Raw genomic sequence first — 23,732 nt, forward strand, 5'->3', positions numbered from 1 at the left:
AGCAGCTGTTTTTTTAGGTAACCCGATCATTAATAGCCAAGCATGGCACCATGCTCTTTGCAACTTGTAAATGCAGCCTTAGCCAAGAGTTTTAGTTCTTCTTTGACTAAACATGCGAATGGGAAAGTCGTCGTCAAATCAAGTTTGACTCAACTCCTGTGTGAGGTTTGCAGCATTAATGTATGGCATGAATCTGCCAAGTCCAAACTTTGTTGAATCCACGTCACAAATAATTCAGGCACCATTCCTATAATCTCTGGCTTAAAAAATTGAATTGAAGAGAAATTGACAGTTTTAGAAAATGTTGTTAGTAGTCCCCTTATGGCTGTCCAGGAGACATCTAGGGCGGTTTTCTCCCTCAACTGTATTTCACAGTGAAAATGCTTCTTATGGAGAAGGGTTGGATTCAGTATTTCTCTATGAAAAGTATTGTTGGATTCAGTATTTCTCTATGAAAAGTATTGTTGAAGGATTGTGGCAGTTGGTGCACATACACCATCCTAATGCTTCTGATTGGACACATGTCATCAAATGACATCCCAGGAGACAGATTGGAGTTGAAACAAATAGACTCTACAGGTGCTGGAATTAAATTGAGTTTAATAATTGAATAATTTATTTTAATGTCTTAAGGGCAGGACACAGTGATATGAACAGTTTAAGGACCGTAAAAATAAATGTGTGTGTGTATATGTACAGTTGTGCTCAAAAGTTTGCAAACCCACAGAGAATTGGTAATACATGTACCAGTTGTAAAGAAAACATGAGTGAGCAGGCAAAACACATTTCATTTATTTCTTATGGGATTCATATTCAACTATAGGTTATAACAGAATGGCACAATCATAAAACAAAACATGGCCACAAAGAAAAAAATTGAATGACCCCTGTTCAAAAGTCTGCATACCCTTAGTTCTTCATACTGTGCATTGCCTCCTTTAGCATCAATGACAGCATGCAGTATTTTGTAATAGTTGTCTATGAGGCCCCTAATTCCTGCTGGTGGTATAGTTGTCCATTAGTCTCGCCAAAATCTCCCCCCCCTCCCCCTCCCAAAAAAAACAAAAAAAAACCATCAGTGAGCCACCACCACTATAGGCCTTGTTGACCCCTCTCCAAACATAGCACTTATGGTTGTGACCATAAAGCTCTATTTTGGTCTTATAACTCCAAACTACAGTGTGGCAGAAGCTGTGAGGTATGTCAAGGTGTTGTCAGGCATATTGTAACTGGGCTTTTTTGTGGCATTGGTACAGTAAAGGCTTCTTTCTGGCAACTCGACCATGCAGCTAATTTTTGTTCAAGTATTATCGTATTGTGCTCCTAGAAACAACCACAGTCTTTTTCCAGAGCAGCCTGTATTTCTCCTGAGGTTGCCTGTAGGTTTTCTTTGTATCTCTTCTGGCAGTTGTGGATGAAATCTTTCTTGGTCTACCTGACCTTGGCTTGGTATCAAGAGATCTCCAAATTTTCCACCTCTTAATAAGTAATTGAACCGTACTGACTGGCATTTTCAAGGCTTTGAATATCTTTTTATATCATTTTCTATCTTTATAAAGTTCCATTAACTTGTTATGCAGGTGTTTTGACAGTTCTTTTCTGCTCCCCATGGCTCTGTATCTAGCCTGCTCAGTGCATCCACGTGAGAGCTATTTAAAAAGCCACAGGTGTGGGAAATTAACATTTAATTGCCATTTTAACATGTATGTGTCACCTTGTGTGTCTGTTACAAGGCCAAATATTCAAGGATATGTAAACTTTTGGTCAGGGCCATTTGGGTGATTTCTGTTATCATTATCATTTAAAAAGGAGCCAAAAAACATGTGATAATAAATGGCTTCATATGATCACTATACTTCAATAAAATATTTTTTTTTGTATGATCAGTCATATTTTCAAATCAAAATTTCACAATTTCTGCCAGGGTATGCAAACGTTTGAGCACAAGTGTGTATGTGTGTGTACACATAATACATAACTTTACATTAGAAAGTTGCTTCTGTTCATATATCACACTTAGTAAAAATACTGAGCTCAATTTTAACATTTAAATTCAATCAAGAGTCACTTTCAATTAATAAAATATTTGCTAGGCTTTCGAGGATTTCCATTGAACAATAAGTATGTGAGATTTTTATCTACTGTCGTTTTTGGGCTGTGAGATGCATCCTTCAATTTGTTGTTTGATGATAATGGGAAAAAGAACATATAAACATAATGTACATAATAAAATAGCCTGCCATGTCATGAAATATTTAAGGGCAAAATGCATGTAACATTTTCATTGAAAGGTATAATAATTGAAATATACTTATAAGCCACTCATACTTTATTTTTGAATGATAAGGTTACTGCAGAAAGAGGTCACTGATCACCTAATGTGCGCAACTTTCTGCTGCTGTGTTGATCCAGAACTTTAAGGACATAATATGTGCATGTAATTATACCTACAGTGCATTGAAAAAATACTCAGACTCCTTAATCAATCTTGTTCTAATTAAGTCACCCCTGTCTCCTCGTGTGATCTTTGGAGCTCACAAAGAGGTCCACATCTCTTACCAAGGCCCTTCTTTCCTGATTGCTCAGTTTGGCTGAGCAGCCAGCGCAAGTCCTGGTTATTCCAAACTTCTTCTATTTAAGAATTATGGAGGCCACTGTGCTCTTGGAAACCTTCACTGCAGCAAAAAAATGTTTTTTGCATCCTTCCCCAAATCTCTGCCTTGAGACAATCTTGTAGGCAGTAACTTTGACCGCATGGCTTGCTTTTTGCTCTGATATATTCATTTTCAGGTGTGAGACCTTATAAAGACAGGTGTTTGTCTTTCCAAATCATCTCCAATCAATTTAATTTGTCACAGGTGAACTCCAAAGTGTAGAAACATCCCAAAGATGATCCAGACAAAATGCGATGCATCTGAGCTAAATTTCAATTGTCATAACAAAGTATCGGAGGGAAAAAACTGTTTTTCTGTGCTTTGTCATTATGGGAGATTGACTGGAGATTGATGAGGGAAAAAAGTACTGTAAACAATTGTAGAATAAGACTGCAACATAAAAATCTGAAAAAATGAAGTGGTCTGAGTACTTTTTGAATGCACTGTACATATGTAAATACGCGCAAACACTTGTAAAATGAATTATTTTATCTATAATATATCATTAGTGTAAATCTATTTCTTAGATAAAACATGGCACTATTTGCACACGTCCGTCGCACAGTACATTATTGATTTTAATGCACAGTTTGAGATCACTCTCTGTGCACTATAGGACATGATTCGAAAACATGATCTTGCTTGTTGAAGTAATGAGGAGATCATATAGGGGAGGTATCAGAAGTGATGCAAATTAAGATGTAGTTTGCTTTCTGTTTAACAACGGAAGATGATATGGGAAAGACACATAATGCTCTAAAACGCAATTATCAATACAAATGGATTGAGGGTGGCTGGAATTAGCAGAGTCAAAAAAAGTATATATTGCTTGATTTGCAGCATTTTATGTATTTTGTGATCTTCTGATATTCAGAAACCTCCGAGCAATGCCCTATCCAAATCATATTACTAGGATTGGAAACTGGAGGTACGTATCTCACATGTTGTACCACTAAAAGTGTCTGTTCAGCTTTCAGTTGTTCCATAAAAAGAGAAAGCTAGTCTTGACACACTGAGCTGGGTCTGAGATGTGAGGGACAAGGTTACATAGATAGTATGACTTTTATAGAAGGCAATAGCTTTGTTCTACCTCTGAAGCATGATCACACATTATCGAAACAAGTGCAGTACAATGCCTATATAGCCTGTTGAGGATTAAATCTGTTATCACCATTTCTGTTTACAAAAGATTTTTATGAACCATTGTGCCCTCTATGTAGTGTATCAATTCATTGAGTGCCAACATGGCATTATTTAAATTCCTTATTGCCTACATCGTAATTATGAAGTGTACAATAGGAGTAAACGGGTGAGAAAGGAATTAGGGATATTTTGTATATTTATGAGTAGGGGAACGTGAATAAAATGTTAAAGATTTACCATGGTTTTGAGACTGAAATACAGGGATTGGTGGCATGTTTGTCTTAAAGGGCAGCTTACTTTAAAATAAATAAATAAATAGAATGTGTCTGCTGGAGTGTAAAACTGTACATTGCAGTTTAGGGTAACTGCAGCCTCACAACTGATCATACTAGTGACATGACGACTCATTGAGTGCCCCTTTCAGCGGGTGCTGTGAGCTAATTCACTCAGATTCTAACCTGCATGCTTGCTTCACAATGAAATATTGAGGCTCAGTGACAAGTGGTAAAATGGCATGTAAAATGAAATGTAAAGACACACTAAATTAAAGTATGTTTCACATTTTGTTTAAATTAGCACAAAAGAAAATGTGTTGAAAATTCTAAGGGACTTTAAAATTTTAGGCCAAAATAGCAAACTTTTAAACCTGACTTGGGTATTTTTTTCAATGTAACTCTTTCTCACTAAAATTTGAAATTTACTTTGCATTTGTGACTATTCGGGAACATACACACATTCCCAACAATATATTTAAAAAAAAATAACCTACCTACCCCTGCTGAAATTCATACTGCTGTTTGTTGAGCAAGCATTTACCCGTCTGAGCTGCAAGGTGAATTCTGAATGATGTCGCTTCCCTGGTCCACATAAAAAAATATCACAAGCCACATTTTGAGAGTGTTGATCTTGGCTAAACAGATTTTTTTTTTATTTAGAAAGCAAGTAACCAGACTACTCCACTAGGATGCTAAGTTTTTATGTCCTCCTCGCCTATGCCATATCTGATCGATATCTAACACCAGAAGTGTTAACCTATATATTTTAATTGCTATGCGTTATACATCTCTAATTTTTTTTTAATGTTTTTTTTTTCACAAAAGTGTGCTGCAAAGTGTCTCTGACCAATTATATGTGCTATTAACTTACCAAAAAAATCAATTTAATAAGCTTTGTAACAATACAACATTTGTAAAGGAAAATACACTGCTGTTGGAATGATTGGTATTTCTCCAAAGTAAAAGAACTTTTAATCTGTGTTCTAAATATTGGAAAAATAATTCCAAAACAAATTGAGTTTTCAAGGTTTATTTTAAATGAAAATGTTTCTTTTCTTTTTTTTTTATATAGAAAGTTGTTCTAATGGATCATGGTATACGTCGTCTGACATTTTTGGTAGCCCAGAAGGTATCATTTTCACATTTCTTTTAATTAAGAATTGCCTTGTGTTTCTGCTTTATTTTCACATATCTTTTTATTTATGTGCTTATTCATGTTTAGCTTTTGTGTCTTGAGTTGATTTCTCTTCTCACGTCGTAACTCTGCATTCCTGAGCTGTTTGCAGTGTTTATAGTGGCTACAGGCTATTTCTGCCAGTTGCTGCTAGTGACATGCGCAGATCTAAGCCAAATATTAAGAGCAGGCTACACATGTTCAATGCAGAATTATTTAATTTTTATTGAAGCCCAGATCTGACACTGTCAATATTAGCAAGGTTTGCTACATTAAAAAAAAAAATATATATATATATATATATATATATATTTTTTTTTTTGATTCATGTATGTTGAAAACTGTGAAGGAGTCACTTGCCTGTCTTTTCCACTCCAACTTTCTGACAGCCGTATTTATGGACCTTTGGCCAAATTTAGTTATCTGACTTAATGCTCACTGTTTTACAACTGTTTCAGACATTTCAGGCCTTATACATAAAAATGTTTATAAGTCATTCGTAAAAGTTCATATAATTAAGGGCTGATAAAATCTGAAGTTTGTTAAGAGTTGTGGTTTTCATCTTTTGTGTTGCTGCTTCTGTAAAGTGGCGATTTAATGTTTTCTTACTATCTTTATGGAGATTACCTTCATAGCGTGTTTTCTTTGTAGCCTACTATAATTTTCTGTATGTGCATAAGGAATTAGCTTTCTTGCTGGGTGTCTCCTTAATAAGCATTCAGAGTAAGCAACTGTTTCATGCTTTCATTTAATTATATAGTTTGCTATTTCAGCTCAGTCTAGTATATATCAAGTACATAAAGATTGCTGTCAGAAAAGGGGAGTTGTAGAGGGTAAGGTAGACAAGAGTTTATGAAAATGTGAATATACATGAATTAAAAAATAATGACATGTATGACATATCAATTATATTGAGATATAAACAAAAATTGATGGACGTGTACTGTTAACTTTCCTCACATAGCCTGTGATACTTATTGATTTGATAGTGCATTCCAAAGAAAGTGCATGTTTGTTTTGGCCTATGACCAGGAAAATAAAATGATGGTAAGTAGGAATACATTTTCCTTTTTCCTGGCCATGGCAGCACAACAATGGGTAATACCCAAGCAATAAGAAATACACAAGACTACCAAAATATGAATGTAAATTGACAACACACACCTCATAAGGACATTGGAAATTAAAAACTGATTGCCCGCTATTGCCACATTACCAAATTGACCTATGCAAATGTCTAAAAAAAGTGTTGGTTGAGGACCAAGCAGGCATTTATCCAGATAAAATTGGTCGCTGATGCTCAAGTGGGGGGAAAACGGCTCTAGTGGAGAACTAACAGACCATTAGGTACTGTAACCCCTAGGTCTTAGTAGCCTGAAAATAGCCAAGACTATCCCTCTGCTGATGGCTTATATAGAGGCATGAAGACGTCTCCTGGTGCATTAGTACAGATAAATAGACTATTAGAAGAAAGCCAGATAGTGAATCTATAGAAATAGATATTAAGACATCTATCTAGGACAAGAGGAGAAAGTTGCATTACAGAGTCTTCATGCCAATCAATAGGCTTTTAGAGCTGGAACAATAATTTCTTCATTAATATGGAGAGCCATAATAAGCCACTTTATGACTAAATTCAGTAACAGATTGAGGATTAATCTATATTGTGAAAGACAGTAAAGGGATTTATGCCAAATAGTGCTTGAAGATCTGATATGCTTCTTCCCAATGCTAATGTCACCGATAGAGCTAACTTAATATTAAGCAGTTGTGGAAAGATAGTCTCATGGTTAAAAGGGCTGAGAAGTCCACAGGAGCAATGGTTAATTGAGGGATCATATAAATACAGCCGTCTGATATTTAGATACCTCCATCTCAAAGCCCCTTCACGAAAAGAGTGCTGAGACATGCACCTCTGAGGTGATGTAGCTAAGTCCTAGATGAGTCCTGGATTGAAGAACTCCTTGGTATAAGGAATTTGAATTATCACCTAATAAGAAATAGACCATGAAAAAAGGCATCCCAACTCTGTAAAGGTAGCCGAGGATATCCATTTTCCCTGGCCTTCAGAAGGGAAATTGCTGCAATTCCTTCATATTTCAGCCATTCTTTTCAATATCGAAACCTTCAGAAAGTGGAGCGCAGCACTGGACCTGGTATAAGAGAATATAACTCTTTTGGTAGATCCCATGAAGGTACTGAAGAAGATACACAGAAGTAAAAAACACATTGATGATGGCTCTTGCAACCTTTGCTTGATAAATCATACTGCACTTTCTGAAGAGAACTGTAGCGTGCCTTAGATTGTGTCAAACAGTGTTCCCAGCTATACCCTGGACTTGGATGGATCAAGGTTATTTCAGCAGATATTTATCGTTCACCATGAAGATGTAAAAATGAAAGTGTCCTTCCACTGCAATCTGGTAAACCTCTGATGATGTGGGGCAATGTAATAGGAATACTGCCTTTATGATGAAGAATGTACATCCTGTAAATTTATGTAGGTCTAGAATGGATCTCCATCCGTCTGTTAGAAACAGAATCTTTGTGTTCTAGCTGCTTTTGAAATTTATTACAATAGCTCCCTCTAATTGAGGGTAAGCCATGAAATTCACAATGCGTCTCTTTTTACCTCTTCTCTTCCTCTGGTAGAAGAATAATCACTTCTCAAGGTTGAGATCTACAATACGCTGTTCCAGGTATGAAATACCTGGGTCCTGGAAGGAAGTGAATGAGAGTCCTTGGATCAAAATGTTCTCCTGAACCTTAGGTCTCTTGTTCTCTTGATCCATTCATCTAGGAGGATGCATACATGGACCAGGTACTGAGCCAAAGAGCCCAGCTAGTAGACAAATAGTCATATTTCTGGTATAACACAACCTATGGAAGCTTCTTAGCTGAAGACTATTTCCAGCTTAAGACTTGTAATGACAACAGACAAAAGGAAGATTATCTATCCATACCATTCTTAGATCCTTAGAGATTGAGGTAAAAGTTTGCAGCAGGATGAGAGCATGTGCCAGCAGCTATATAGGTTATTAGAGAGGATCCATGGAGTCTCAGAGAGATCTCACATTGTTTACAGACAGAGTTGAACATTTAGCTAGTCTAAGTACTTCATTGTACACTTAGGAGCAGAGTCCCAGGTACAAACATCTGATATTTCAATGGATGAAGATGCAAGATACTCCCTTGTGTTGAAAACTTCTCTCATTGTAGAACCATTCCTCCATAATAAGGATCTTAATGGTACCAGAAACTGGAAAAGATGTTATGTTCTTTCTGACATCCAAAAGAAAGGTTAGAGGTAGAAGGCTCAACCTTAAAAGATTCTTTCAGATATGAGGACCTACATACTCTGGAAATCAAATGATCCACTTGAGCTGATTCTAGAGGTACTGAAATAGGCTGGATATCCTCATAATATATGGTACAGGAGTAAATTGGCCTGTAGCCACTTTTAGACAGTCTGCACAGAGACTTTACTTTTACAAGGCTCGCTTATCATATGCCTCACAAAGGATGCTTTAGGGCAACTTCCCTTGTATGATCCGGATGATTTTCTTCCCATAAAGCTATCATCGTAGGGAATTCCAAGTAATAATAGGCACTTTTTTGTTTGGGAACCACAGAAAAAATAGGCTTACCTATGTCTTTTAGAGTGTGAACTTTTTTCTGGGAGAAGAGAGATTTGAATCCATAACTGCATAAGATTCCTATTTTATCCTTAGCACAGCAAATCTCTGCTAAAAAAGCAGAGATTGATAAATACATAAAAACATGTAATATAACGTTAATATGGGGGAAAAAAAACCTTTAAGAAAAAAAATGAGCTTTTGGTGCTTAAAAGGAGAAGCCAATACCACACTGCAATCATATTACAGAATACACATGTGCAATTTGGATTTTCACGCATGTGCATAAACAGCATGGCGCGATCGTTCGATTCCCGCTCGTGCATTCGCGGGCATTTTAATACCAGGAAAGCGACCCTAGAGCAGAAAGTGCTGAAGAGTCGTGAAATAAAACAAAAGGCTGGGATTGAAAACCAGAGCGCCGAATAGCCGAGAATGCCCATCACCAAGTACAGAGGCATAGAAGTAAGTTAATAAAGCGGCAAATAGGAGGCGGAGCCTAACCCTTAATGGAGACGGACGCGTGAGCCCTTAGCTCTCCGACCCCGGGATTACAATCCGCGACCATCAGCGACAAAAACGAGCATCCGACTACCATACCCCTACCCACGGACACCCTACACCCCCCTCCACTACCTACCCCATGGGAGGCAACAGAAAGAGACGGGACACCACTCCGTCCGTGGCGACGATGTTCCGCAGCAAAAACGACGGGCGGCCATCTTTATCACAAGGCCCCACGGATTCAGGCTCCGAATCAGACGGGTACGACCCGACAGAGGGGCAAACAACACCCCTCACAAAGGCAGACCTGAGGAGTATGCTCAGGGAGACCTCGGACGACATAAAGGCCTACACCACAGCCGCACTGGAGAAACAAATTGCAGGCCTCAAAGAGGATATGGAGGCCCTGGCTTCACGCACCAGCCGCACAGAGAAACAACTAACTGAAACACAGGCCACAACTAAAACACACTCCAGAGTGATTGAAACACTACAAGACAGGGTGACATACCTGGAAGATGGACTCGAAGACCTCAATAACAGATCACGGAGACAAAACATCAGAATCAGGGGCCTACCTGAATCAGTCCAGCCCGAGGCAATATTAACCACAGTCCACACAATCTTCCAATCCATCCTCCCGGAAGCAACAGAACAGGAGCTCTACATAGAACGCGCACACAGGGCCCTGCGCCCCCCAGCCTTCAACCTAAATGCGCCCAGGGACATCATCACCAAGCTCCTGCACTTTCCAGTGAAAGAACTACTCATGAAAACAGCGAGAGATAACCCCCCAACCTACCAGGGGCACACACTACACTTTTACCAAGACCTGGCACCGACTACCTTGAAGAAACGCAGAGAACTCAAACCCCTTACGACCGCACTCACGGAGAAGGGCTGGCGATACATGTGGGGTCATCCCTTTAAGCTTCTCGTCAAAAAGGGCGACCAAACATATACCCTTCATCAAGTCTCGGACATGCAAGACTTTGCCGCCCACATCGGCATCTCACTTCGCCATCCAACACCGACCACCGACCTACCTGCGGAGAACGGCAAACACAGCGACCCGAGACCCCGCCTGCCCAGATACCAGACCAAGCCGAGAACCTACAGTGCACCCAAAGGCCTACCCCAAACGGACACATGAACTGACCAGCACCGAAAGGTTCAACCTTGTCCAAAGGGCTTTTCCTAAATTGCCACAACTCTAAAACCTTAAGTACCAAGTTTATTATTGTTATTAATATATGTTGCTCAGTTATCAAACTTATCACTAACTGTTGTTTATAAAAATGTTTAATGTGTAGGATTTAGCCTAAGAGAACTGCATAACAAACATGTAACAATAGACATAGGCACAGACACCACTGGGACCCCCTTCCTACCCCTGAGCCCGGCTGCAGCCCACACACTTGTAGCTGAGCTCACCAAACGAGAGCCAGACCCCCGAGAACTAGGCCTATAAGCCTTCCCATATCTAACCTGTAACAGAAAGCAACCCGGCAGCCTCTACACGGGCACGCTACTCCCGCCAAACAAAGCTCCATACACAATGGCACACCTCCAGGCCGGTCATGTAGATACACAATATAAAGGGGCGAACTTAATCGCAAACCAAAAAACCCCCTTCGGCTACATAACCCGGGGGGAAAACAGCCCCTAACCATAGAAGAAAGAAGGGACCATTATGGCCACCCAACAAAGGCCCGGATACACTCATATAAAAACCGCGCTACCAAAGAACCCAACATACTTAAGCAACACATAACTAGAGAGCATAGGACCACGGACACTCTAACTCCCAGAGACAATGTGGCATACAAACACAGAGGCGGAAGGCCACGGGACCGGCTGGCAGCTACACTAGAGTATCCCTTATATGCTATAACCCATGTCTGATCCAGGAGGATCCCACCGTTATACACCACGCTCCCATAAGCCTACACCTGGTCACACAATATTGTTATCACTAACATACACACCGAAGGGGCATACTGAGAAGAGGAGGGCGGGACGCAACACGAGAATTTAGGCAGTGAATGGCCGATCTCACCCCTGCCCCTTACTTGGTAAGTGAGGCACGACAAAGACCCCGCCGGCTGAGCTGTAAACCCCAAAAACTGGTAGACTTTAGAACCCCAAACCCGAACAATACAACGACCCCCCCACTACTATCGCAGGCGACCGGAGAAGCATAAAGAATTCACCCCCCACCACACCAACACCTCAGAGAACCAGCACAACAGGGGGACTGAATGCTGGCTAAAGTCTACGACACCAGGTTTATAATATAAGATGTAATGCACACCCAACTTAATGCACTACTGTTATGGAAATTACCGCAATTCACTGCTTTTTGTTACATATCGACCTCCAAATGTATCTGCTGCACTATACTAAATGTTTTATTGTTATGTACTTGATTACAGTTTAATGCACATTGTTACAGGTTAACTACCTGCTGTGTCCCCTACAACCTACTACGGGCCCATTGACACAGTTAACCCGATCACTGACGCCACCCACGCTCAACGACCCCCAAGACCACGACCTGACACCTGACCAACCCTTCAACGGGACCCATAACAGAGACACACCTGAATCCCCCGCCCAGACAACCCACGGATGGAGCCACTACATTCCCGCTCATTACGACCCCAGACGAATAACCTAGAAAAACGACCTCCGACTCATTTCAGTAAGCAAACAGACAACCCCAAAGCCCCCTACCTGACCACCCCCGAAACACGCCATACAGCAAACCCACCTCAGGTGGACCAACAAGACGGTATGGAGAACCACCCCCACCACGACACAGAAAACAGCAAATCAAAATAGCTGAAGAATCCCGGGGAGGACAGCGCCTGGTACTCCAGCCGCCTTACCCCCACGTCCCCACACAGACGAAATACCGCCGGACCTCGCTTCAACCTAAACGAAGACAGAGGCCGTGGCACACACACTCAACAAACCAGCAAACACAAGCCCACAGACGTAACTCCCTCCGCCCACAAGACACCTGGCAGCTGTCAAGTAAGACCAGGTACGCTCACCCCAGTACCCCCATTTAACCTCTAACCTCTCTCCTCCCCTCTTCTCTTCCTCCCCATATCTCTGGATAGTCACTACCCCCCCCTCCCCCCCCCCCACACACACACACACACCCACACACCCACACACCCGACAAACAGACGATGCCGGCCACTCTGACCTGCCTATCGATCAACTGCAAAGGCCTCAACAACCCCTCCAAAAGGCACCAACTCATGAGGTGGGCCAATAACACTAAGGCAGACATACTCCTACTCCAGGAAACGCATTTCACCCGAGCCAAACAGTTCCCTCTCCTGAGCCGACATTACCGGGTGAACCACTTCGCCAGCTCCCCAGCAGGCAAACAAAACGGAGTCGCCATCGTAGTACGGAAGTCATGCCCTCTCTCAGTCACTACCACCATAGCCGACCCACAGGGCAGATACCTTACAATAGCGGGCAAAATCGGCCCACAACAATATGCGTTCACCTCAGTATATGCACCCAACTCGCCTACCAGCTCATTCTGGAACATTCTCAGAGCACACCTGGCATTATTCCCCTCCCACCATAAGATAATCGGAGGCGACTTTAATGCCACCCCATCACCCGCGGTAGATAGAAGACGAGCCAGAACCCACTCACAACGCCGAATTCCAACGGCAAAAGCCGACAAACTCTTTGCGACCTTCCTAGACCAGACCCACCTAATAGACGCCTGGAGATCTCAACACCCCACGACACTAGATTACACCTTCTTTTCCCACCCACATCTATCACATTCCCGCATAGACCTTATTTTAATTTCCCCGGCAATGGCACCCTCACTCAAGAACACCTCCATCGGACAGATTACCTGGTCTGACCACGCGGAGACCACATTAACATTCACCATCCCAGGCACGAGTCGACCATGGACATGGAGACTTAACCCCACTCTCCTCCATAATCCACAGATACGGTCCACAATCTCCAAGGCCCTAACAGAATATTTCGACATAAACAAAGACTCGGCGGACTCCAAATGCACTCTATGGGCAGCCCACAAAGCGGTCCTAAGAGGGACAATAATAAACCAAGCAACTATACACAAAAGAAAACAGCTCTCACACTTAGAACAAACCTTGGCGACACTTAGAACCCTGGAGACCAAACTAAAACTCGAACCCACACCAGAATTGACGGCTAAAATCACAAAATGCCAAACCGACATAAAGGAGTACATGAAAAAAGACTCGACAAAAGCCTTACTGTGGTCCAAACAACTATTTTATGACAAGGCGAACAAAGCAGACACCCTACTAGCGAGAAAACTCAGACAACGCACAACCCAGAAACAGATAAATAAAATAGCCATGCCAAATGGGACCATAACGGAGGACCCCAATAAGATTGCAGAAGTCTTCCAAAACTACTTCACGTCCCTATACGATCATAGCCCTGAAATACGGCAAAACCCACACGCCACCAAAACACTCATTGACCACTACTTAACTGAAACCCCGCTACCGTCCCTGTCAATCGACGCGGCGCAAAAACTGGTAGAACCGATAACCCCGGAGGAACTAGCGGGCACCATGAAAACGCTCAAACCAAACAAAAGCCCAGGCCCGGACGGGTTCACAGGTCTATATTATAAAACTTTCGCCCCCATACTTTCCCCCCACATATGCAACTTATTCAACGCCATCCTACAAGGCAACCCATTACCACAAGAAATGCTCCAGGCCACAGTCTGCCTCCTCCCCAAACCCAACAAAACACACTTGGACCCAGGTCACTACAGGCCCATCTCCTTACTTAACGTGGATATAAAATTATTCACTAAACTCATGGCAGATCGGATATGCCCCTACTTACCTCAACTCATCCATCCCGACCAAGTGGGCTTTATACCCACAAGACAGGCCAGCGATAACACCAGAAGAACATACGACCTCATCTGGGCCGCAACCTCAAAACAGATTCCCACACTAATACTATCACTAGACGCGGAAAAAGCCTTTGATAGGCTACTATGGCCTTACCTATTCGCGACCCTCCAAAAATTTGGATTCCCCACGAGCTTCCTAGAAGCCCTACAAACACTCTATACCTCACCAAGGGCCAACCTCCTTTTACCCCTCACACAATCACCCATGTTCACTATACACAACGGAACACGCCAGGGATGTCCCTTATCCCCAATTCTATTCGCCCTATCCTTGGAGCCGCTCCTGCAGAACCTCAGACAGAACGCAGCCATAAAAGGCCTCAAAATCCGTGAAGACGAATACAAGACCGCAGCCTATGCGGACGACCTGCTCATCACCATCACAGACCCAACAGTCTCCCTGCCGATACTGATCCAAGCCCTAGAGCAGTACGCCACAATATCCGGTTACAAACTCAACATAGACAAAACCGAAGCCTTATCCATACACATTGACTCCCCCACATTGGAGCACCTACAGAAGGCTTATCCCTTCAAAATAAACTCCACCCAAATACAATACCTGGGCGTCACCTTAACAACAGACCTTACCCAAATCTACTCCAAGAACTACACCCCAATCATACAAAAAATCACACACGACCTCGCCAGATGGCAGAACATGTCAATATCTTGGCTCGGCAGACTGGCTTCAGTAAAGATGAACCTTATGCCCAGACTACTTTATTTGTTTCAAACCCTCCCAATCCCTCTACACACCCCAGACTTTAAACAGCTACAATCACGAATAGACAAGTTCATATGGTCCAATCGACGTATACGTATAAAGAGGCAGACCCTATACGTCCCGAATAGGGCGGGAGGCCTCGGCCTCCCCCACCTTATTCATTACTACCAAGCAGCACAGATAGCACAAGCTCAAAACCTGCACGCCCCCTACGGAGTCAAACGATGGGTGGATCTTGAGCACGACATGTTCGGCAGGGACCACCCATCCCTGTATATATGGCTCCCAAAACAAGCCAGACCTCCCACACCAAGAACCACCCCAGCACTGATCAATACAATCAAAATTTGGGACAAAGTCACACATAAAAGTGGCTTAACCACCTCCCTATCCCCTCTCACACCAATACTCCGCAACACAAAATTTCCCCCAGGCATGTCACCTAAAGACTTCACGCGCTACGAGGATAACAACCTCACACGCCTGTACCACTTCTTTCAGGGCCAACATATCACCCCATTCCCCGATCTGCAGCAAACGACACCGTTCCGGACATTTGACCTGTTTAGATATATACAGATCAAAAGCTTCCTCGCACAACCAGAATACACAAAGGCGGGCACAACGGCACTAACTCCCTTTGAGAAACAATGCATGCAAGCCCCAACTCAGAAGGGGCAAATCTCAGCACTTTACACCCGTATTATTCAAAATGTCCGGGGCGGAGCTCTCACATACGTGTCGGCTTGGGAGAGGGACTTAGGCCCAGCAGAAGACCCCACCGACTGGGCGGAAATTTGGGAGGCCATAGCAACGGTCTCCATCTGCGTAAATCACAAAGAACAGGCCTATAAAACCCTCATGAGATGGTACACCACCCCCCTTAAGCTAAAACAGATGGGCAGGTCAGACACCGACTTGTGCTGGAAGGGATGCGGCCACAAGGGAACCTACCTCCACCAGTGGTGGGAATGCCCCCCGATCAAACAAGTCTGGCAACAGGTTGCAACCATGGTCTCTAGAATCCTGCACACAGACATCCCACTAAACCCGTGGATCTGGCTGCTATCAAAACCACACACTGATATGCCTAGAGCCCAAAACAAAATGATAGCAAAGATCGCATTAGCAGCCAGACGGGCGATAGCCGAAAAATGGGGCAGCAACGAAATACCGACCATGGAAGCAATTAAACGAAAGATTACAGACACAGTTAAAATGGATGAATTATCCGCATTACTTCACGATAATACCAAACACTACCACAAAATCTGGGACCCATGGTTATACGAATACCCGAACATCACCGGCACACACTGAATAAAAACCATACACCCGACACACCCCGAACCAAGACACACTAAATCGCCCAACTGGACACCCTACCACCCCAACAATTCCCCCCCCCCTCCGTCTACACGCTCCCTATTCTCCCCCTCTTATCCCAATCATCACCTCCTAAACTTACAAGGCCATCCGACGCCAAAACCACGCAAAACCTACCAAACCCCACACACCCAAGACCAACGACAACAAGAAAACCTGATACCACAAACAACTCACCTACGCTAACGACAAAAGGGAAAATCCCAATAACAAACCAAAGAAACCACATGTAGACCCCTACGCCCCACCAAAACCCCCCACACTAAACCCCCAAAGCCAAGACCTGACAAACTCGACCCAAACCTCAACAACCGACACCCGCAACACAGAGGTACCGAACAAACGGAATACAGGACGAGTTCAATGTACAGACATACCTCTAGACACAAGTGATACCCCGTCAAGACAGGGCATCCTTCCCCCAATCCCTTTTTACTTCTGTACCCCATACCAACCCTTAGCAGAAACAGGATTGCAAGCTAATAGGAAACCGACAGACTAAAACAGTCACGCACAATTACTAAAGATGTTTTGGCAGAATTCCCACTTGCATGTGGACAGCCAACGCACAGCTTATGTAAATTGATGATGCCGCAACTCTGTACTGTTAACTAATCCCCTCTACTTTCTTTCTGTACCCCTACCCTGAAAAAATATATATCAAAAACTCAAAAATAAAGAATTTAAAAAAAAAAAATAAAGCGGCAAATAGCCATTAATGCCTAAAACCAAATATAGAGGCATAGAATATTTTAATAAAAGTGGCGGATAGCCGAGAATGCATAAGAGAAATCACAAGTTATAAAAAAGTTAATTCAGCGGCTATATTAAAAGGCATAACAGAGGCCTAGGAATAAGTGAATCCAGCGGCTGTATTAATAGGCATAACAGAGGCCTAGGAATAAGTGAATCCAGCGGCTACATTAAAAGACACAGAGGCCTAGGAATAAGGATTTCAACAGACATATATTTGATTGAAATTAAAATTAGCAGGAATCTCTTACCGTTCAGATGAAACTGATGAAGGGTAGAAGGGTTATATCCATATATATGCGCTGAAAGTGCATGCCCAGCCTGCTACCCCTTGATCACTGCAGGAAATAGAATGATAGTATAATCTTGCTAGCCCTAGGGTAACTGCAAGTAAATCCATGGGAAACTACAAGATAGAGTTGTATGTTAACCCTTACAGTGATGGAATGCAGCCTCACATTAACTCTTTCAGCGATGGAGTTAGTCAATGTCATATTAATCCTTGCAATCCATATGCTCTGTATGTTCATGTCCAGCCTGCTACCCCTTGGGTCACTGCAGGAAATAGGATGATGGCATAATCTTGCTACCGCATCGGGTCACAGCAGGTAACCCCTGGTCACAAAGGGGTTTCTCCAGGGGGTCACCTTTGCGGAGGGCCGTGTACTGGAGACTGAACTCCCAAGGCGCCAGAGGAAAAGTCATAAAATAAAATGGTTTGAGGTTCATGTCTAATTAGAGATATGGAGCAGCTACCCATTGTTGTGTTGGATATGGCCAGGAAATATACATATATATATATAATTTTTATTTAATCTTTTTTATTTATTTATTTATTTTCTTCAGCACCAGCAAGTGCCTAAAGTATATAGATAGGACAGATAGGACTCTCCGGATCAGGGTATATTCTCTTAAACTGCTCTTCTGGAAAATATGCAGTACGTAGATGCCTCCACACAGGCAATATAGAAAATATGAGACTGTATGCTGGAAAATATAATGAGCTAGTAGCATTGCTATATGCATTCTCTTGTGTGTTACATTTCAGTTTTAGTAAAGTATACATTTAAGTAAATAATTGCATATTTTAACATTTTAAATATGATTGCAGCACAGAGATAGGAATAAAAGTCATTCAAAAGTAGGGGTTGTGAAGCGTCACTTAAAAAGTAAAACATTTACTTTAAAAAAAATCTATGTGTGTTTGGAAATATGCTGTTTAACCCCTTAAGGACACATGACATGTGTGACATGTCATGATTCCATTTTATTCCAGAAGTTTGGTCCTTAAGGGGTTAAATAGAAAATTGTGTAAATTTGGATATTGCATCTTTGGTCTACAGATCATAATTGTACATGGACTAGCTTTTTTTTCCCTGTTGCCTGTTTTTCCTTGTAATTGTTGAATGTAATTTAATTTTTGTTTATTACTGAAATCTGATTATTTCAAATTAAATGACGTGGAATTATACCTCTGCAACGCTTTCTGTTATAATTATTAATTTGAATGCTAATTGTCAGCCTTTTCTTCTGCTCCCTTCTCCTATATTCTTTCTCTGTCTATCTTTGTGCTTGCATAAGGATTTCAGAAAGCAGGTCAACTGTGAGGTGGACCAAAGATTTCATGTAAGTATCATACCTATAAAGAAATTATTTAGTTTTCCTGTATTTAAATTACCAGTCTCTTAATAAAGGTGCCTTAACATTCATTGCAATATATAACTTTCTGTATTGGTTATTCCACAATTCCATCTGGCTAATTAGAGTTACATGATTGTGCTCAAATCTTATTGATTTTAATTTTTCATTTTTTTGTTTTTAGTTTTGTGTAGTAAATAACAGATTTTTTTTTTTTTTTTTTTTATCAAACCGGGCATGTCACACCTCACACCTCCTTGGGCTTTTGTTAACAAAATTATTTATCAAAATCTGACTGTATGTTTTCTTGTTTTTTCCTTCAAAATGTGCTCTGTTTTAAAGTTATTGCCAAAGTATAGAATGGAATATTTTACTTTAGGTTTCTCCTAACTGAAAACCTACTAAGACTGAGTCAAAATGTCAGAATACTCATAAGCTCACCTCACAAATGTTTTCAGAACTGTAGGCAGTCTGAGCTGTAGTCAGACAGTGACTTTTCGATGCTGCTTGGCAATTGCAGTGGTCCCAGGTAGTATTTCTATGAGAAAGGTAACCATGGGGATTCTTTGCTCACAACGATTCTTAATCCCTGTGCCGATGCTAGTCTACAAATAGTTTTAGTTAAAAGCTCATCTAGAATCATTCAACCTGCTTTTCTCCTTCAGGTGAACATATCACAAGAGGAAATACATATGACAATAACTTAAGGGGAAGAAAGGTTTTGAGCCAGAGGGTTTTGTGGTGGATATTATAAAATATTTAGGGATATATATTTTTGCCACAACTGGCTAATCTTTTTTATACCATAAAAGATGATGGATCACTTTTCCATGAAATGACTCTGGCTAATATAGGTTTACTCCCTAAAGATGGGAAGGACCTGACGGTCTTGGGGCATTACTGCCCTATATCACTTATTCATTTTGACGTAAAAATTCTTAGTAGAGTGCTGGCAGATAAGATGAAATCCAGTGTTGACCCATGCACAAAATTGTATGATAACCAAAAACACCCACAGGGTTGAGAACCTTATCTGGTGGGCATTCGTGACTTAAGCGTCTCTTTTCCTTGGAAATGGAGAAGGTGTTTGATATGCTCCTCTGGTGCCTGAACTTTGGGTTAGTAGTTGCCCAGAGTTTTCCTTAGCAATTTCTATGTCTTTGCCTCTCAGAGATTTGTACTCGCTGGGCCAAGATACTGCTTTCGAGATCTGGGTGTTTTCCTTTTGCCATATCAAAACATCACACAATAGGGATGCCCCATTTCTCCCATGTTTGTCTTGTCCCTTGAGCTACTTTTGCACCATATTGAAATTGCTCCGAATATTGCAGAACTGACAATACAGGGGGCAACATATGCTGATTATCTCCTATTGACTCGGATTGATCCTTTATCCTCTTTGCCTCCTCTTTAACTAGACTTTTTTTCTAGTTTTGGTGCTGCAAAAGAAGAGATCACCAGGGTTATCCCAGGGCCATTATGACCCAGCAATATAATGACAAGAGATACAACAATTCACCACCTTGTGGAATTCCAAGTCATTAAAGAACTATTAGGAGTTTAAGGTTAGGGAGTGGTTACAGCTAAAGGTGCTTAGAAGGTTCTCACTTTGTGTGATGATCACCCATCAGTCTGACTCTGTTATATGTGCCTTAAAATGATAGGAAATATAGCCCTGATCAACTTGAATGCTTCAATACTGTAATCCTAGATGCCTTCAAACCAAAAACATATGTTTATCCTGTCCCCCAATCATAAATAACACCTATATGCGAGTCCCTTAGTTCTAAATCACCAGTTCTAAACAAGCAAAAGCCACCTCTAAACATAAGCTAACCCTACCCCTAACCCTAACCCGGAGCAAAGCCTATGCCTACTGCACTACCTTAAGCTGATGTTGCTGGAGGCATCACCATATTACACAACATAGAGTGCTGTGTGAGAGGTGAATAAAAAAAATATAAATATATATATGGATGTGAGTTCTGTGAGCAGCTGTGCCAGGAGAAACACATATTTTACAAATTATCATTGACTGTAGGGATGCCATCAGTTATATGGAAGGTGACAAATACACTGTCCTGCCATATATTTTAACTTATTTGTCCCCAAATTTCATACTTCATGATTCATTTTTCATCGGCCCTTATGGTAGCAGATATGCAATTGTTTTCCAATATATAAGACTGGATTCAATTAACTGAGACTAATGTATTTCTGGGAAATACATTTATTTTACCCCATAGGGCTCTATTCAATTACTTTAGATAAAATGATTCACATTTTATCTCTGAATGTTCTGTTTTAGTCTTTGTAAAACGTGTTATTTAATTACTAGGGGTACAATTATCTCAAATATGTAAATCTAGCAATGGAATACAAGTAGTAAATCCTCATCACAGCCACTTGATTTTGAAAACACAAGAAAGGGACTCTAGATAGAGATGTATCAAGCAAGAATTGCGTTATTAAACACGGTCGTGTGTAATATTTACTAAATACAGAACACACATCTAAAAGGTGACATCCTTGGGTAAAATTGATGGTAGTGTAATGGAATGGAATGTGGTACATTATGAGAGTTTAGTAGAAACCCCAAATAGTATTTAGACCGTGTTTTGGCGGATACAGGTTTAGTTTAGTCTAATGTTTTGTTATTTCTTCATCCAATTCTTACATTCTCCGTGACATGATTTTAATGTAGTGATGTTTCAATAATGCATCTCCCTTGAATTCCAAATACAGTGCCACCATGATTCCAGACCTGTACGAGAAGTTATAAAGGACTTTGTAGGGTTTGTTTTCATTTTAATTACAGTCTACATAATTAGTTCTCAGCATGTTTAGGTAGAGAAGCCTTGCTCCAGCTAACTTCCAATTTTCTCATCTCATTAGGTTTTTAACATGATTATTAGTATAATAATCAGCTATGATGATTTTTGTTGCAGGTTTTCACATTTTCTGATATGCGGGGTGTCTTGATTGGCTAATTTAGGCAAATTATTTTGATTGTCTTGATGATGGTTGGCTGATTTGATCGCAGCAGGGGCACAATTTGCATTCATGGGAAACAAAGTATTTTTTTTCTCGTTATTGTTGGAATACAATGAGATGTTTTTGATTGTGATATTTGCCCATAGCACCAATATAATTTCTTTGAATTAACTTCGTTAAAGTTAGAACATGTGAAGCTGCTGTAATGACTTAATGCAGCCTAGAGGGAAAATATATAAATTCAATACATTGAACAGCTCTGTTTATCAAGCTTTAATCATTAAGGCCATATCCCTACTGTTATTTGTGTTATCAGTTTATTGTAAATGAATTTGCATTATACATTTTTTAACATGCTTAATCTTGTGAAGTCTCTTAAAAATGAGTTTGTAGTCATGCTTAAACTTGCTGAAAGAAGTGTCAGTATTTCTAATAATATTTTAACTTGGTGGTCAATGTAAATGCACAGATATGATCAATTTATTATTAATATTAAGCAACTTATATCCTAAATAGTAGTGAATTAAGGATAACAACACACGAGAAGGATTTGGGAATTGTTATAGACAACAAACCACGCAACAATGTGCAATGTCAATCAGCAGTGGCTAAGGCCAGTAAGATATTGTCATGCATTTAAAAAAGCATTAATTCTCAGGATGAGAATATCATTTTGCCTCTTTATAAATCACTGGTAAGACCACATCTTGAATATGCTGTGCAATTTTGGGCACCTGTTCTAAAGAAGGATATTATGGCACTAAAAAAGCGTGCTACAAAATTAATAAAAGGAGTTGAACATTTTAGCTATGAAGAACCTCTTTACTTAAAAAAAAAAAAAAAGGGGGGGAGCCTCAGAAGGGATATGATAACATTATACAACTATATCCGGGGACAATAATAACCATTTTCTGGAAATCTATCGACAAACAGGACTACACGTAGAATACGAGGTCCTGCGTTTAGATTGGAAGAAAGAAGATTTAGTTTAAGGCAAGGGAAAGTTTTTTTTTTTGTTTTTTTTACCGTAAGAACAATAAGGATGTGGAATTCTCTGTTTGAAGAAGTGGTTTTATCAGAGTCTGTGCAGATGTTTAAACAGCAATTACTTGCAAAAATATAATATTCAATAATAACATTTTTCAACTGCACTGTAATAACTTCTTGATCCAAGGATAAATTTGACTGCCATTCTGTGGTCAAGAAGGATTTTTCCCCCTGCTGTTCAGTCATGTCCGACTCTCCATGACCATATAGACCTTAGCACACCAGGTACATCTGTCGGTAACTGCCCCTCTGAGCTCCAACAAATTCATGTTCGTGGCTTCAGTGACCTCATCTATCCATCTCTGTCTCTGTCGTCCCCTTCTCTGTGTGCCTTCAATCTTTCCTAGCATCAGAGTCTTCTCTAGAGAATCATGTCTTCTCATTATATGACCAAAATATTTGAGCTTCAGTCTCATGATCATAGCTTCCAGTGAACAGTTTGTCTTGATTTCCTGTAGTACGGATTTATTGGATCTTGCAATCCAAGGAATTCTAAGCAGTTTTCGCCAACACCACGGTTCAAAGACATCAATTCCCCCTAGTTTGTTGGAAAATTGGAAGTTCTTCAAACTGGGTTTCTTTTTGCCTTCTTTTTGATCAACAGCAGAAAACAGATGCGAGGAAGGCTCAACTTGGGCACATGTCTCTTCTCAGCCTATGTAACGATGTAACTATGTAATATTTAATTTTACATAAAATGAAGAATATGAACAAAGAAGGCAGGAAGGAGGGACAGGAAAGTGGTGGAGTATTATCTTGAACATATGCAAGAGTCACACTAGGAGTGAGGATCACAAGTATCTGCTTTTAATATAATTTGGGTATTTTAC

At 40.8% G+C, this 23,732-nt stretch overlaps 1 protein-coding gene across 6 annotated transcripts in view; it reads left to right on the plus strand.

Moving 5' to 3' along the window:
• The window catches only part of ACACA (acetyl-CoA carboxylase alpha), a 429,246-nt gene that overhangs the window by 223,202 nt on the left and 182,312 nt on the right, over window positions 1–23,732 (plus strand). For 4 of the 6 annotated variants that reach the window (XM_063452852.1, XM_063452842.1, XM_063452860.1 and 1 more), the window contains 2 exons: window positions 5,145–5,201; window positions 18,805–18,849. In XM_063452852.1, coding sequence (XP_063308922.1) covers window positions 5,145–5,201; window positions 18,805–18,849 — 102 coding nt within the window. The remainder of the gene's footprint in view (window positions 1–5,144; window positions 5,202–18,804; window positions 18,850–23,732) is intronic. The other 2 variants (XM_063452868.1, XM_063452879.1) reach the window with 1 other exon arrangement.

Source organism: Pelobates fuscus, chromosome 1, assembly GCF_036172605.1.
Source record: "Pelobates fuscus isolate aPelFus1 chromosome 1, aPelFus1.pri, whole genome shotgun sequence".
NCBI classification, from domain to species: Eukaryota; Metazoa; Chordata; class Amphibia; order Anura; family Pelobatidae; genus Pelobates; species Pelobates fuscus.